Here is a 17,765-nt window from a genome sequence, read left to right as displayed (position 1 = left end):
ACTGTCTTCCTGGCCGTGCACGCCAAATAAACGGGTACCCGTGGCAGAAGAGAAAAGCATTATTTTGAGTTGAGGTAGTTAAAACTCTATAAAGATCTAGCTACAGCATATGTTATTCATTTCATTTTATTATCTCTTGAATTTAAAATACCTTTTATCGCTCAGTGTAAGGTACGTGAACTTCCAGCCACGCACATTCAGCCAATCACAGATCGCAGGTGTGTTGTTTGAACAAACACGGAAATACTGTAGCTCTGTTATTAACAGATGCACACGCCAGGTAAAACGTGGACAATGTAGGACAAAACAATCAATTAATTGCAGTGTGTGGACACTGAGACAGGACCAGGCGTAGGTCACTTGGCGTAGCTGGTAAATGTATGGACTTGTACAGCGGTCGAACCAGCTGTAAAACAATAGTTGTAGCAAAATTCTTCCACTGTTTCATAGATTTTGGATGCAGAGTGGTACGTTAATTGTTTTCATTTAGCTCTACCAGATTATGATGTCCTAATGACGATTCCCTTTTTTTTAATCCTGATCCACTGTGAATCCTTGCATATCATTTGCTTCCTGGGCTCTTCAGCAGCCTCAGATTGATTATGACTATCATGAGGTGCCACATCTCTTCCATCACCAACTACCATGTCAGAGATTTTAACTGAGTGTGTTTCATCGAACATAACAACTGTTAGTGTCGTCATACAGAAACAGAAATTCACCTACACTGTACACTAGGGCTGGGTGATGTGGAGAAAAAAAAACTATCACGATGTATCCCATTTTATATCACGACAATGATGCACCACGATATATTTGCAGGTATTCTATAACAATGTATACAACACTTTCTGGCTGCTTACCTTTTTTCACTTCATTTTGAAGTGACAATAAACAGACCTGTATCAAATGTGAAATGCATCCATTATTCAATTTTAATATACTTTTAATCTTCTAGGACGTTCCTCCCGTTTGATGTACCGGATGCCGTAACAATCATTTCCTGTTTAGCTGTGCGTGTGGCATTATTTTGTATCATTTTCTCCTCAGACACTTATTAAATCGCCTGCTGTTTTGCTTTTCAAAGATGGATATGCTCTGCTTTAACGCGGTTCCAGCGAGACTTTTGTGAAAATTGTACTCAAGTCACACAAGCACTTAATTCTGGTCTTTTTACAATAGCATTAGGTTAGCTTATCAATTAGCATGGGTTCTCTCTATTTCCCTCTGCTAATTATTTCTTGTAATCCCTTCGTGAGAATGATACGTGTAAGAAGTGTTGCTTTTTCGACACCACAGAGGCTGTGATTACTGACTTGGGAGCGAACCCACATGTTGTTTAGCTGCAGTAGTAGTCGTCAGTCAAGGTTCGTTGCTAGCTAACTGATGCGGCGTAAGGAGCACCGATCTCGCCTTGGCTGCCTACTACCTGCATGTAGGTAATTCTTTATGTTTTGATGAGGTTCAAATGCAAACTGCTATGCATGCGTAGTTTGAAGTCATACCCAGCATGCCTTGAGGTGCCCGATTTTTGTAAATGGTGATGAATAATCATGGGTTTGTTGTTGTTGGTTCATTATTTCCTAAAGTATTGCAATTTGTTATTTGCATTCACCCACCTCATTATTCATTTATTTTCAGTGACTGTTAGATTTAATTTTGCTCTGTAGGTTTGTTTCACTTTTCTGTGTTATTGTTCAGTCTGCCATCCGGTGGCAGTGTCGTGGCATAAGACTGGTAAGTGAAAGTTTTTTTTCCCATCGAATCAAGCTTCCTCTGTCTCTTGTTTCTGGCATTTTACTGTAAATGACAAATGACGATAGACATGATAGGAGAAAAGAGACACAGAAACGCCTTCGCACTATACAGTATATCGTAATATCGCCCTGCTCTACTGTACACAAGTGAATTATGGTGCATTTTTATCTCACTGACAAAATGAGTGAGAATTGTCTGACTTTATGGCACACATTGGTGTTTAGTTTGAAATCTATGTAGGGAGAGTTGGCAGACACAAAAATAGGAAAATGTATTTTTCTGGCTGCGATGAGAGCCTGATGCATTTTAAATAGAAAAATGCAATTCTTTATGTTTGCTGTTATCATGATTGGATTGTATCTTTGGTTTCAATGATGCTTGTTGCTTTTTTCATTTTGTTAAAACTGAACATATACCCAGGAGTGTACTTATTTACCATTAGGAAAACAGGCAGTTGCCTGCCTCCCCCAACCCACATTTCCAGGGCCCTCCAAGCGTCTCATAAAACCTGATTAATGACGTTTACTTTGATGTAAAGAAATTCTTATCATTTTACTCTTCATTCATGCACTTAAAAAGACATTAGAAAATAAAAATATTTTTCTGTCATGCAGGCACGTACAGACTTGATTTACTTTGTAGGAAGACGGCGGCAAAACAAACCTGTTCGTGAGGTTGTGAGTATGAAGTGGAGCCATCCGCCATCATGCCCATCTGTGTGAATGTGAGTGTGATTGGCCAGCGTGTGCCATGGTGTCCTCCGCCCAAATCCATCTGGGATAAGTTCTAGCTCACCTGCAAGCCTGCAGACAAGCGGTATAGAAAATGGATGGAGTGATGATAATAATAACATGGGTGAAGCTGTGCCCCAAACAGTCTGTAGTCAGTAGGCATTTTAGAAGATATAACCACCTTGTAATGGCTGAAATACGTAAATAATCTTTGGTGTGTGTGTGTCAACCCACCTCATGCTGTTGTTCTGATTTTGTTTAGACAGCGTCGCAAGTCGCAGCTTTTCTCTTTCGACTCAAGGGCACAAGCAATAAAAGGTGGTTCCAAAACCAAAAAGCTCATCGAAGCCAATGTTCACTACCCACGCAGGAGCAAACAGCAGAGAAGGCGGGTGATCGTAGTGGAGTGATGTGTGGAGACAGATGTGTCTTTCAGCAGCCTGCTGTGTCAACTCAGTGAGACAAGAATACAACATGTCGGTGTTTACACCTTACTCTTCTATCCTCTTGAAAAATTCATCACTTGATGTTGATTTATTAGTTCTTTGGATTCATAGTGATGTCTCTACTTTCTCGTACTACATTAGTGTGTTATGGTAATTTTTTAGAAGTCAATCGGCCCCCCCAAAAAACGTTAGAAAAACGGTCATCCGCCAGTGACGGATGACGATTACACAGACGGATGAAAACCCACTTCCGTCATTTATCAGTCCGTCATTTTAAAACGGTGTCCCGTTGACGTGAAATACCTTTTAGCCACACTTGTGACTGCAAAAAAACAACATTTGGATGTCACAGTTACAGAAATTATTTTCTTTACTGTAGACGGCAATCATACGTATGGATACGTTTGGCTAGCTGAAAGTTTAAATGGCGTCAATACAAAATCATTTGCTTAACCCGAGTGCCATCATTCCTAACATGTATTAACAAAGGGTTAATAATAACTAAACATTCTCTTCTATATAGAAATGCACTCTTATCTGCTTTTAAATGTATTTTGTTGAATAATTTATTTAGTTCAATATGAACCCTTTTGTTAAGAAATGTAATTGTATGTTACAATCATAAGGTTGATGATGAGGGGTTATAACTGAGTTTATTTGTGGAAGACTTATCTTCCTTTCACAAATGTAAAAGAAATGCATCTGCTGCTATCAGTAGCAATCATTAATAGCCAACAGCAATAAAAACAAAATCCCCCACCAAAAAATACAAGTCTGCTGTAACCTTTGACACACACTTTGCTATTTTCATTATACATAACGGCAATGTGTTGATGAAAACGGTTTGACCTATTACAATTTGCTTGCTCATGCGAGCCCCCTGAACAACGTTTCTTATACACTACATTACTAGCATGGAGGCCCGTTGACCTTCGACAGAACAATTCCTATTTATGAGAACGCGGCACAAAGAGAACGATATGTTCCTTAACTGAAAGCAAGAGCTCCGCAGTGCGGCGATTAGAATATTAGAAGAATGTCAACAAGACTGCGACAGTGAGAGAGGAACAAATAGGAAGGCGGCTTTGCATGAACTTCACATGTTCTCTGCTCTGCTTTCACACTCAGCAAGCATGTTACAAATGTGCAGTGTGTCTCTGGCAAGCTTATAGTGGAAAGTCAACTTCACATGCACCCACTTTTACTAATCTCCCAACCGAGTCTAATCCCTCTCTACCATTTCCATCAACAGGGATAGTATAGAGCAAATATGTCCAAGTTGTACCAATGACAGGAAGAAAAGTGTTTGGCTTTTACATACGGTATGTTTAAAAGGGTAGTCAACCCAAAAACTTTCTTTACAAGAATATGTTCTGTGCAGTCACACTAGTCAAAACACAGCATGCTGGTTGATATTGGGTTTGTGGAATATGAGTTAAGCAGTAAAATCTGCCCGTTTTTGTACATCTCAGGTGGCGGCCATTTTGCCACTTGCTGTTGACTGAAAATGACATCACAGTTGCTCAGGGCTCAGGTAACGACCAATCACGGCTCACCTGTTTTCTGAAGCTGAGCCTGAGCCCTGAGCAACTCTGGTGTCACTTTAGCCGACAGAAAGTGACAAAATGGCCGCCCCCGGAGATGGCTAAAAACGGGTGGATTTTGCTGCTTAACTCGTATTCCACAAACGCAATATTAATCAGAATGCCATGTTTAGACTCGTGAAGGCGCGTAGAACATATTATTGCAAAGCATTTTGGGGGGGTTGACTTGAAGTGTATGTGTCTATAATGGATCCATGTTTCGCAGCATTTCTTCGGAGGACGACTGCTAGCTTTGAAGTCTTACAATGAGTTGCGTGTGACACAAGTTATGCAAGCTTTCTGCAGACAGCAAATGTACCTTCCCTGAAATGGTAAACCTGTGCTGAAAGGACGAGTAGCCAATTTGGTGGTGGCTATTTGGTTCAGTGTTCCCTGTGGTGCTTTGAGGGCCCATCAGGTGGGGGTCTCATCCTCAAGCCTTGACTCATTCCCTCCGCGGACACACTGGACCCATTGTACGTGCGGTACATATAATCTCCCCTCTGAGGTCTTGTTCCAGAGTTTTCGACAATTAAACATTCGTCTTGTCGTGAAGTAAATGTGATCCAATCAGAGAGCCATGCAGTGAACCAGGAAGAGGCTTGCAGGAATTAGATTGTGCTGCAGATAGGTTCCATACGAAGCAAGTAAACATGTTCTTATCTTGTTAACCAGCTTGCGCATTAACACATCATGCGCTGAAGAAGTGGAGGAGGACAAGTCTATTAGTCTCGTCTCCTATTTTGCTCTATTTCTGGTTCCTGTTCTAATAAAGACACTGGGGGCTCATTTATCAAAGAGTGCGTAGAACAGGTTCTAATTCTGTTTGTATGAAAATTAAAGTGTGCATAAGTAAAAAAGAAAAAAATCCACATTTATCAAATATGCAGACACCCGTCGTACAAACACCGCTAAGGAATGTGTGTTGATAAATCCCACTTGTTTTAAAATGCCACTCTCGCGCACGTCCAGCCTAATTTGCATTGAGAAATGCTGAAAATTTACCATACTATCAAAGAGAATCTCCCACAACGGCGCATGCAACCCCTTCTACCAACGCCCGTGTACTAAAATGCCAAGAGAAAGAAAGAAAACTTCACCCACGCACTAGACTGCACTTTTCACTGGACATGAGTTGGGCACCAAAATAGCGCCCAAGGTTTTTAGATGGAATCCAGTAGAACTTTATTGCCATCGTTGAAGTCTAATTTTGCCAACCAGTTCTGATGATGCAGTTTTTCGTTTCTTCAGTCACACTGATGTGAGGTATCATAGAGAGATTCCTTCCAAGATTTAGCAGTTATCGCCCAATTGATGTACCTTGTTATTCTCAGATTCCCACGCCAAGTGAGAGTGGCGGTGCTTCCTGTGATGAAATACATCAAAGAATGACTTTGTCACAAAACCTGTGCGCTGGAATTCTCCCAAAAGTTTTCCCCTTGTTAGCCCTACGGCTTCAGTGTAAATGCTCTTCCTATTACAGTTAGTCCATCATTATTAGTGAGCTGGCCTCTGCTCATGTCTTGATAGAGTTGGTGGAACTGGTAGTGTGGGGGAAATTCTTGCATGATATGTGAAGCATGCAGGACAGTCATGAATAATGTGGCGAGTAAACACATTTACGGTATTAGAGCCGAATGGTAGGGGGTGGACTGTTGCAGTATGCCTGCCTTTGCCTTTCTCCTGCTTTCTTTCTCTCCTTGTGATTGCCTGTGCAGCCTCAGCCAGCGCATGCTGGTGCTGAATGCTCGGCCTTGGGGCTTTGTGTAACACACATGCAACCGGCCATGAAGACACACACAGGCACAGACACAGACACACGGACGTGCAGGGGCCTCACTCGCAACACATCCCCAATCCACACTCTGATGTCTGGCAGGACCTCTGTTGCCTGACTAGCCTTCCCTGCTGTGTGTGGTGTCCATGCCACTGTGGAGCCAATTTTTAATAGGGCGATGTGTGACTTCACTTTTCCTGACTCCTTGCAAGTTTTGGATTTCCACTGCTTGATGTTATATTTCCATTTAATAATGTTGAAATGATTATTCTTAGGTTTGATTTCAACTCCTTGTATGTGATGAATAAGAAACCCCAAGTTTCTCACCAGCTAATTACTCAAATGTGACTCTGTTCACTCCTAAGTTGGGTCCGTGGTCCCAAGCAAAGGAGAATGATTTTGCATCTTTTCATTCACAATGGCATCTTTAACACTGGGTCCAGTAAAAATCATGATTCATTGAAATGGTGAAGGATTTTTTTCTTCACTAAAGTTGTCTTCTGTTGTGTTTGATTATTATGCTTTGTTTTGAAGAATTTTGGCCACATCGGAATTTTTTGCCATCTCTTCCCTTTACTTGATTGATGTTGGTTTTTTTAGGACGAACAACCTCCTTTAAATGCATTTAGAGCTTTATGGACCTCATATTTGTACCTCTAGTCCAGGGGTCTTCAATCCTGTTCCCCGAGGGCCGGTGTCCTACCTGTTTTCCATCTGTCCCTGCTGCAACACACACCTGATTCAAATGATCAGGATCGTTATCCAGCTTCTGCAGACCTTTGGTGAATATCTGTAGCAGGGAGATATGGAAAACAGGCAGGACACCGGCCCTCGAGGAACAGGATTGAAGACTCCTTCTCTAGTCAAGCAGCTACCAAATGCCTACTCAATAACCGATAACAACGCCAGATTATTCAGTACATACTATAGTTTACGACTGAGCGAATTTGGGTAAAAATACTAATCACGATTATTTTGATTGATATTGAAGCTACGATTAACAAACACAATTATTCATTGAGTTCAAAACTCATCTTTTTATATAACTTGAAAGAACATGTAGAATATATATTAGCATCAAAGCATAATAATATATATTTTTAATAATAGCAATGAAATGCATTGAATAAAAATCATTATTGACTGTTCCTGTTGTGCTCATCTTGGCCTCTTAGGGGCAGTGTGGTGCCATGCATGCATGGAGATACACCACATTAAGATAAGCGTAGAGTAGAAGAAAGTCACGATTGATTTTTATTAATACAACTGGTTCTTCACATAGTAGGAAGAACATATGCCTTTGAATTTTGCTCTATTACCTGTCTTTTTGTGTTACTACAGCGTTTGTGTGTGAATATTCAGAATTTGAAAGAAAAGCATTCCTGAAACTCAATGCTAATTTTCTATTCGCCTTGCAATATGATTTTAGACTGACTTTAGCATTAGCACCGGAGTTTCTGAAACAAGGCATGTCTTGTATTTAAATATTCAATGTGTGTAATTGTTTTTGCTGTGTTTAGTTTTACGATGAAGCACAACTGGGGTGTCATTAAATAAAGCACTCTCAGGGAGGGCAGAACATTCATAGCATGCTTTCTGCGCAAACAAAATGGTGCGTTCAGCAGCATAAACTACTACCTTAAACATAAACTACCCTACAGGGTCCTTGTACCAGCTGCACATATGAGCACATGCGATGTCTGTGAATTGAAGTCACCCACTGAGCCACTGAGTGCGCCGATGTAAGCTGAGTTCCCTTCAGGAAGCTCTCCAGCTTCCTTGCTCTCAGGTCAGTGGGCAGCTAATGAAATCTGGAAGCAATAGGATGAAAGAGACGAGCTGTTTATAGTCAGCTGTGCACTCCCTTTCTCTTATTGTTGACCGTCTGTCTTAATCTCCCAGACACCCTTTTCTCACCGCGAGGAGATCATGTTATTAGATCCTCTCCTCTGGCTCATTTGTCATCCTGCTTCTCCAGCCCCTCCAGAGAGGAGCTGCATGGGCGAAGAAGTGGGGGTGCAAGGAAAGACTATCAACAAGCACAAGGCTAAATCATCAAATGTTAATTTCCTGGCCCCGAGTCTCTGTCGTCATATTTCTTTCAAGACTGACATCAGATTAACATTCCACATTAGCCAGGTTTTTTCGCATACAGAGCTGTTCAGTTGATCACAGTACAGTTTAGGTTTGGTTACACTCGTGTGTAGCTAAGGTGGTGATAGCTGTGTCGTCATCTGCATAAATACTTCATGTGACTTCAAACAAAACAAAAGAAGACACAGTACATTGTCCATAAAGATGAAACTGTCGTGCCTTGAACTTTTCTCATCATTGTAAGTCGTGCTTTTATTAATGATGTGGTTTGAGCCTCCTCTGATAAATTAGCGCACCGCGCTATTGTCATTGGTTGATAACACAACAGAAGGGTTCTGAAAATTGGTTCAGAATTTGATTTTAGTGGCATTTTATTTACAAACAGTACTTTCTTGGATTGTCAGAGCTATCTAAAATCCTAATTACGTACTCTGCCTTCAGCCCGGGGTTATAATAGTATGGGAATTTCATTCCAATTGTTTTTTTATTTCATTTTGACGAACACACCCCGGGGCACAGCCCCCTATGGCAATATTTCATGCGTACTTTGCCTCTTGCCTACAATCAACTGGGACAGACTCCAGGTCACCTGTGACCTTGAACAGGATTGGAAATACAAGAAGAGGAACTAGATGGCTGAATAAATTAAACACAACATTGAAAAACGCGGAAAACAACCCCTGCAGCCCCGATGTCGCTTTTACAACACCGACAAGGGAACCGTAAACACATTCACATCGTCGTGAATTGAAACAAGTCTTTTGTGCCATCCAACCCTTTTTTTTCAGTGTGATGTGCTTGGTTGACAAACTTCAACCGTCGTCTTTTTTCAAATGTTTTTATTTATTTATTTTTGCCTCTCCTGCGCCACATAGACACTCAGTCATCCCCGTACCGCACTCCCCATAAGTCGCAACAGTAAACGAGTCGGTGTTCACAGTGTGCTGTCACCGCCTCAGCCACATCTCTTTAATCTCCCCTCTTTGAGCTGCCTTGGTTTTCCTTGCCGCCAATGCGCATAGGAGGGAGGGAGTCGGCTAATTACAATAAACAAATATGCTCAGAGCTGCCTATGCGAGGTTGGCATAGGTTAACAACTGTGCTATAAATGTTAAATGAAGCTTAAAATAGGAAAGATCGGCGCAGTTTCCATAGTGATCTCAGCTGTGTACTTTCTTGCTTGGCAAAGTTGAAATTAATCTTAGACTGGAATCTGTGATATACAGAAGAAAGAGCGATGGTTTTGCTACCCGAGGGCCTGTTTGATGTCTCTGTCATGTTTTCCCTCAATTACTGTAACTTTGTGCTTGTCGAAGCCTCGCGCGGATCTTTGCTGTAATGAAATCTAGTACACTAGCGTTAATGTCATCACGCATTAGACACAACTGCATTCACCCTTTAATGATGGCTTCCCTTGTCTCTCTCTCTCTCTCCCTCTCTCTCTCTCTCTCTCTCTCTGACTCTCTTCAACAGGTGGGACAGTCAAAATGATGCGTAGTACGTGCAGCGTGGAGCCGTATTGATGGACGTGTTAACAGACAGCGGTCTCACACTGATTGTGAAGACTTCCCAGGCAGATAATGCAATTGCGGTGGAGAACACAGGTGAAATTGTATTGCTTCACTTGCACATGATGGACTGTTCTGTTCAAAAATCTTAGGCCACCTTTGAGTTTGTTATTTTAGCAATACTACACTTACAAGCAGAAGTGGGCCTTCCGTCAGACTGATGGACCGGTCCGGCAGTCCGTCACTGGCGGACGTCCGTTTTTCTGGGGTATTTTGGGGGGACCGACTGACGGACCAATGGACTTTTGACGGACTTAAATGATGGACTGACTGACGGACCAATGGACTTTTGACGGACTTAAATGATGGACTGACTGACTGACGGATTGACGGACTGATGATTACAATTCAGTTCGTCATGAAAAATGACGGACTGACGAATGACGGACGGGTACCCTGGCCGCTCACGGATGACGAATGGCGGACTAGCAAAATTTAGTAAATTGCCCACCTCTGATTACAAGGTACAGTGAAGCATCAAAGCACTTCTGGTCGACCTCCAAATGGACATTTTTTTCCCCATTGGTCAACACATTTTTACTACATTTTTTAATCAGAGATGCAGGTAAACTTAATGATTTTTTTTTTTGCGCTGATTGACAATCAGGTTTTTAGAATACTGTAATAAGAAGACTATATTCATAATATATTCAAGATACAATATTTTTATAACACTGTATCTATTATTTAAGAGTTAGGTTCACAACATTTGGATTTTTTTTCTATAACATCATAGCTAAATTACAACACCGTAAAATCCGTTTTCTGCAATAGGGCTGCTCTATTATGAAAAAAATATTAATCATGATTATTTTTGGTAATAGTTGAAATCACAATTATTCAAGCGATCATTTATGTTTTGGTACAAAACAAGACAATGTTTAAACGTAAAAAATATAAAGACAAATAAATGTAAGTAAGTTCCTTTTGGACCAAACAAAATTGATAAAATTAGTTATTATAACATTTTAAAAAAGTGCAAATGTATAAATTCAAGTATGTTTTCCTTGTCTAAGCAAACAGTGTGTTGGATATAAATGAATATTAATAATATTTTTTTACGATTATGCCAATTTTGTAATCGTGGAGTGTAATAATCGTAATTGTAATTGAATTTCGATTAATTGCACAGCCCTATTATGCAAGCTTTTTATAGGTCAAACACAAAAATAAAAAATGAAAATATCTCAGAAACCTGATGACATTTTTTGAAAACAACATCAAAAATACATCTCTCGGGACACATAATGCTATCGCCGCTTAAAATGTGCTGTTGACTAGTGTTATAAATTCAATCCATATGCAAACTGTCAGCATCATAACACTTCTATAAATTATACAGACAATAGTTTAAGTCGCAATGTTGAAACATAGCACTGCTGTGGTGGCGTCATTGCAATTTTTGCTAAGTGAGCGCGACCCGTGCAACGCTTTGCTTAGATTTTTGATCCAAATGACCTGATTGGCTCCAGCTCAGCCGCGACCTAATGACAACAAGCCTTATAGAAAACGGATGATCATGAGACGGCCACTACACGTGACAGTTGAACCAGAAGCAGGGAGCCTTTAAGGGACTTTTAGCTCAGCATTCCATCCATGGTGCGGTGGTCCCGAATGATGTCGCCTCACAGATGAAAGCCAATTCCTTCAAATACAATGGTGGAAAAGAGGCAGGAAGGAAGACAGGCTCTGGGATAAGTACCGCCATGAATCATGCTGCACTTACTCACCGCTTATTATGAACATCTTGTCCCGGCTGCATTGATTTCTCCCCACCATTCACGCAGGATATATCTTCTAGTGAAGATGGAGCAATAGGTAGCAAACAGCTTCTGTAGTTGGCCTACCAGCTGGATGAGTGAACGCCCCAGGTGGCTGAGCTGAGGGAGCAGCTACATCAGCATTTTCTGAATGTAAGGGCCTCGATATAACAAGGATAAGGCGCGCGGGAGTTGCAAAGGAAGCAGATAGTGAGTAGAACAGGGAGAAAGTCAGCATGGAGAGGGAGAAGTGATAAAGATGGCACACATGGAGGGGAACTATATAAAAAAAAAATGAAGAAGTCAGCGGAAAAAGCCAAATCAAGCTATTTTCATTCGCACTCCTCTATAGTGATACGATATTGGAGCGATTTACTTCCACCGTGGAAGTTATGTTTCATCGCTGTAGGGCTTAACTTGTTTGTCGGTGTTTAACTTCCTGTCTAATGTTTCATGGAGGGACAGTACGTATTCTGTTAGTCCTGCATGATGTGTCATTATATCATTTATAAAGAACGTTTTTAAAGGGAAGTCAACTCAAATGTTTTTTTCCAAAATATGTTCCAAGCAGGCCCACGACTCTAAACACAGCATTCTGATTAATATTGCGTTCGTGGAATATGAGGAATCCATCCATTTTTAGCTAGCTCAGGGGGGCAGCCATTTTGTCACTTCTGTCGCCTGAAGATGGCATCAAAGTTGCTCGGGGCTCAGATAACGACCAATCGTGGCTCAGCTTCAGAAAACAGGTGAGCCGTGAGTGGTCGTTATCTGAGCCCTGAGCAACTTGGATGTCATCTTCAGTCAACAGAAGCGACAAAATGGCCACCCCCTGAGATGACTAAAAATGGGTGCATTTTGCTGCTTAATTTATATTCCACAAACGCAAAATTAATCAGAATGCTGTTTTTCAACTAGTGGGCCTGCATAGAACATATCCTTGAAAAAAATATGTTTGGGTTGAGCTCCTCTTTAAATACAACTAACTGAAGTGCATTGGACCTTTCTGAACTATCTAAGTAAAATCTGTCAAGTATAAAAATTATCATATTTATTATAACTAGGGATGGATGAATTACTACCTTAATTAACTGTTAAGAAATTTGAGCAGAGTTGTTTTATTCATTGTGTCTTTAGGACATTGAGGCAAAATGGAGTAGTTGTGGACTACTATGAAGTCAAAGTAATATGTCGTTAACAATAACTTTTCTTTTTTTAAAAAAAAAAAAGAAAAATAGACTGTTATTAGTACGTTCTGACTTTTCAAATTATTTTGAATGAGATTAATTTCCAATAGGGGTGTGCATCGCTTCAATAAAATACGATTCGATGCGTATCTCGATACGATGAAACGATTTGATTCGGTTTGATTTAGTGGGAATCCAATTTGCTTCGATACAGTCTGGCTCAGTTTCAGAGGGGATGATGCAATGACTTTCTTGTTGTCATTTTACAACATGAATGAATTATTCAGTACTTTAAATGTCGCAGATTATATATGCAGTACATGTAGTCTTGTTGAGCTGAAGCCTATCCCAGCAACTATGGGTAAACTAGGTTATATATCGTTGCTGTCCTGTGAAAAACACTTATGTCCATTTTTTTCAAGCGACCGATTGGTTTCAGGTGTGCCACCAGCGATCAGTTTAAGAAGGACTTTGTTGTGTGTTGTGGTGTTCTGTGTGTCAGTCCGTCCCTATACTTCTTGGGTGTGTTTTGGTACCGCTGTCTTTCATTTAGTGCACCGCCATTCTTAGTTTCTTGGCCATGACCCTCATCCATTCTTTCGTCTAGCCACTCTTATTTATTCGTGTTGAGGAACTTCACCATAACCATCTTCCATTCATGAATCAGTCACTTTATTCGGGTGTTGCACTAAGCCAGTCGGGATTCGGGAGCGTTAACTCCATTTTGTGTTATAGTGTGACTTTGTGTAGTCGTTCCTCCTTGTGGTATTGTGTAGTGTGTCCCATTTGTGTTTCGAACACCAAACCCTTTGTTCGAGCACCATTTTCTTTAAATCCCAGCCAACTCCCGCACCTATGTTAGACCCTTCCTTCTTGCCATCATGAGGAGATGTCGTAACACATTGTCACTCACATTCACACCGTCACTGAGTTGGAATTGAACTCATGGTGCCTGCACGGGAGTCAGGCATATGTAGCACTAGGTCATCAGTGATTTTACATTATTATAAAATCCATTTCATGCATGCATTTAATATCTCATAAATGCATAGATGGATGATTTCGTGGTAATGACTATGCTAATGACTATTTCTTTTCAATTTATGTTAAAATGATGTCTTAAGGGATCATCTATTTGTATGGTTCTGATGAATGTTTGATTTTGTGACAGTAGTTCCTGATAGAATGTGGACGTAAGCGAAGATGGTCGTACTTGCCTGTTTGCCTCTCTCCGTGTTCCCGCGTTTGGCATGGACAAATTCAGGTCAGCTCCATCTTTCCTCAGGTGGACGAAGCCCCAAATGTGTTGCGCTGAAAGATGAGCCCAGTCTAGTCAGGTCTCGTCTAGCTTGGCAGAGGGTTTAGGCCGTCTAGCGTGGTCAGGCGCGGCAGGGCTGAGGATCCCGACCGTTCACCGCCGCTTGCCAGCAGTCGATGTCGGTCCATATGGTCAGTGCGAGTGTCAGTGCCAAATTGCACGAGCTGTTTCGCATCCAGCCTCCGTTTCTATTGAAACAACTTGTCCTACAACAGGATCAGCTCCATATATGAGCGTCTCGTTCTGTGGGACACGTTCGGAATTGCGGCAGCTGTATTGGAAGCGCTCGTCTTGTTCACATCTGCCAGCTTACATGTCGAAATAGCATTACATTGTAGCTTGTAAGTGCTTGTGTGGCTTCCGAGCCCCATTTGACCTTTAATGTCAAACATGATTTGTCATCTAAAGTCAATGCTGTAAGACGGGGAGTTTGTGGGTGTGTGTGCGTGTGTGTGTGTGTTTGTGTACCTGTCTGACTGATCTGTGGCACATTTTGAACAGCTGAAGAGCTAATGGTCCAGCTGGAGACAGATGGCCCCTCGATCACACTATACCCCCGAAGCCAATACGCACATTCATCACTCACACACACACACACACACACACACACACGCCCCAGACACGCACATATTCCAGGCATGCACACACTGGATATGAGTTTTTAATCTCATATGAAGCCAGTCCAATTACAATTTTGAATATGCTTTTAATGTTTGTCAGCAAATTGAAAAGACTGATATTGTAGGATTCCCACATGCTGATTGAGTAGCGAATGGAATACTACTAATGAATATACTGTAATCCTTTTTTTTTTTTAACAATTTCTCTTCCAGTGAACATAATGAAACAGCACCAGCCTACATAATCAATTATAAAACATATATTTTACTAAGTCGACGGGTTAGCACGTCCGCCTCAGAGTTCAGAGGTCGTGGGTTCGATCCCGGCTCCGGCCTCCCTGTGTGGAGTTTGCATGTTCTCCCCGTGCCTGCGTGGGTTTTCTCCAGGTACTCCGATTTCCTCCCACATTCCAAAAACATGCATGGTAAGTTGATTGGACTCTCTAAATTGCCCCCAGGTGTGATTGTGAGTGCGGATGTTTGTTTGTCTCTGTCTGCCCTGCTATTGCCTGGTAACCAATTCAGGGTGTCCCCTGCCTACTGCCCGATGACAGCTGGGATAGGCTCCAGCGCACCCTTGTGAGGATAAGCGGTATAGATAATGGATGGCTGGATCTTTTACTAATGGTGGACTTCGCATTTGGTACCTGGACCTTAAGTGGAGACTTACCTCAACGTAATCCACTTCTTCATACAAATAAAGTCAAATTCATTTATGTAGCTTTTAATGGCAAAAACGTCTCAAAGGGCTTCACATGCCCACAGTTGACAAATATTAATGACATCCCCAGGAGGGCAAGGAAAACCTCCAAAAATCCCATCTGTGGTGAAATGAGAAACCTTGAGAAGGGGCTGCAGATGTGGGAATCCCCTCAAATATCAAATTACCAAGTAATAAATGTTCTACAACCCGCGGACTTCTTTTTGGCTCTCGGGATCGCATGTTGTGAAGGAAGGTTTCGGGATGGAACATACTCTACCACTAGGACAGTGAAATAGGAAGGTGCTAAGCTGTGTAATATTTTATAGTTAAGCAAACAAAACCTTGAAATCGCTTCTCAAGTGGACCGGGAGCCAATGCAAGTTGGCTAGTATCGGGGTGACATGATCAAACTTTCTCATCGTTGTCAGTAGTCTAGCTACAGCATTTTGTACTAACTGCAGACTTTTAATTCTAGACATGGGAAGACCAGCGAGCAATAGGTTACAATAATTGACGCATGGATTTCTGCGTCACTACCAAATAGAATCGGACGGATTTTAGCAGTATTGCGGAGGTGACGCAGTTCTAGTAATATTCTTAATGTACATTTGGAAAAGAAAGTCCAGTGGAATATAGCACTCCGCTCTCTCTGTTCACTTTTCCATCGAGGGTTGCAATGGAGAGATTAAAGAATCTTTCTCAGAAGGCCATAGCAAAGGTATGTGTGTTTGTAGGCCACGACTGACATCGGGATGTTTACATCACAAACACATAAAAGTCAAGATGCACCCTCCATTTTTGTTTCAGTTGATTAAAAATAAGTTCCATAAAATCATAATGGTTCTCATAATCCTCAACAATCCGTTAATTGACTAGTAATCGCTTTTTGTACTAATATTCCTGTGCCTGCTGGAAAGTAAAGAAACGTTCCTTACCACTTAACAGAAAATGTGTCCATATCATCAGTGAGGCCAGCTATGCTATCATTTTATAGGAAACTGGTGGCGAATACAGTAGTATAATATATTAGTGATTACAAGCTGACAAGTTGCTGCAATTGCACTTTTCTGACTATGAGAGGAAGCACGACCATGCGCATTTCTCTGGGGAGTGCCAGCGTTAAATGATGTAGCATACAGTACATATATGCTTTTCATGACCAGCGGGCTTCTTGCAACATTTCAGCAGGACAGAAGCCCATGAGACTCGCTCTTGCAAATTTCATTACCTCGCTGAATCACTCTCAGATCATATGCATATTCAAAGACGTGCTCAATAGCAACACACCCATGGTGAATACTGTTTGTTAAGCAGTCTTCCCTGAAGCATTTACCATTACATCAATAATGATTTGGCGCATTTATCCAAAGATGGGAGACACTGGTAGTTAACCTCTATGAATGCATTAATGTATCTTTTTTTATTGTAATTTTGACATTTTCTAATACAGTGGTACCTCTACTTACGAACGTCTCTTCAAACGAAATTTTCAAGTTAGGAAAAGCCTCAACAGGAATATATTGCCTGTTGTTACGAAAGAAATTTCAGGATACGAAAGGTAAAAACACAGTATGCACTTCTACTCGCAGCTCCAGAGTTTCCTGAACGCAACATACTCATAGCTGCTCTGCCATTGGCTATTACCTAGCATCTTCCTGGCATCCCATTGGCTAAGAGGGACCTCTACTGTATGTGTCTATTTGTGTAGATAGACAGGTAGATAGATAGATATATATGTGATAGATATGTCTATGCAGCGTCATCGTCATTCGCCCCTCGGCCATGCGGTGTTCCGATAGTTTTACGTAAATTAGAAACGAGGAAAAGAAAAAAAGGAGACAATCGTTTTTTTTTTTGGTCCATACAAACAAAGCAAGAGATAATAGAAAAGTATGAAAAAGGGATGCGTTTGTTTGATCTCGCCAAAGAATATGACCGTAATGTATCAACAGTCGCCACGTTATTAAATCAGTTCTTTACAAAACGCCAAAATCCACTTCTGAGAGAGAACATGAACCAAAGAACGCAAAAAGCGATGAGGACAGCAATTAAAAGGTAAACGACCATCAGTTTTAATCTTTACTCTATTCTTTGTTTTTTTACATTATGCACAACTCTCATTTATTGTGCAGTAATCTAATTGTAACATGTATTTGTTACATGTTTTGATGCATTTTCATGCTTCATAAAACATTTATGTCCGAATATTGGGGATCTTGG

The 17,765-nt window shown here is 41.1% G+C and overlaps 1 protein-coding gene across 2 annotated transcripts in view; it reads left to right on the top strand.

The window, feature by feature from the left end:
* The window catches only part of nexmifb (neurite extension and migration factor b), an 86,635-nt gene that overhangs the window by 62,214 nt on the left and 6,656 nt on the right, over window positions 1-17,765 (top strand). For both annotated transcript variants that reach the window (XM_086023655.1, XM_086023656.1), the window contains exon 2: window positions 9,863-9,993. In XM_086023655.1, the coding sequence (XP_085879781.1) occupies window positions 9,912-9,993 (82 nt within the window). In that variant the 5' untranslated portion in view covers window positions 9,863-9,911. The remainder of the gene's footprint in view (window positions 1-9,862; window positions 9,994-17,765) is intronic.

This window comes from Filicampus tigris, chromosome 2 (genome assembly GCF_054856515.1).
Source record: "Filicampus tigris isolate MCC_2025a chromosome 2, RoL_Ftig_1.0, whole genome shotgun sequence".
Taxonomy (NCBI): Eukaryota; Metazoa; Chordata; class Actinopteri; order Syngnathiformes; family Syngnathidae; genus Filicampus; species Filicampus tigris.
The sequence above is the reverse complement of the archived record's forward strand: the minus strand, read 5'-3'. Positions and strand labels throughout refer to the sequence as shown.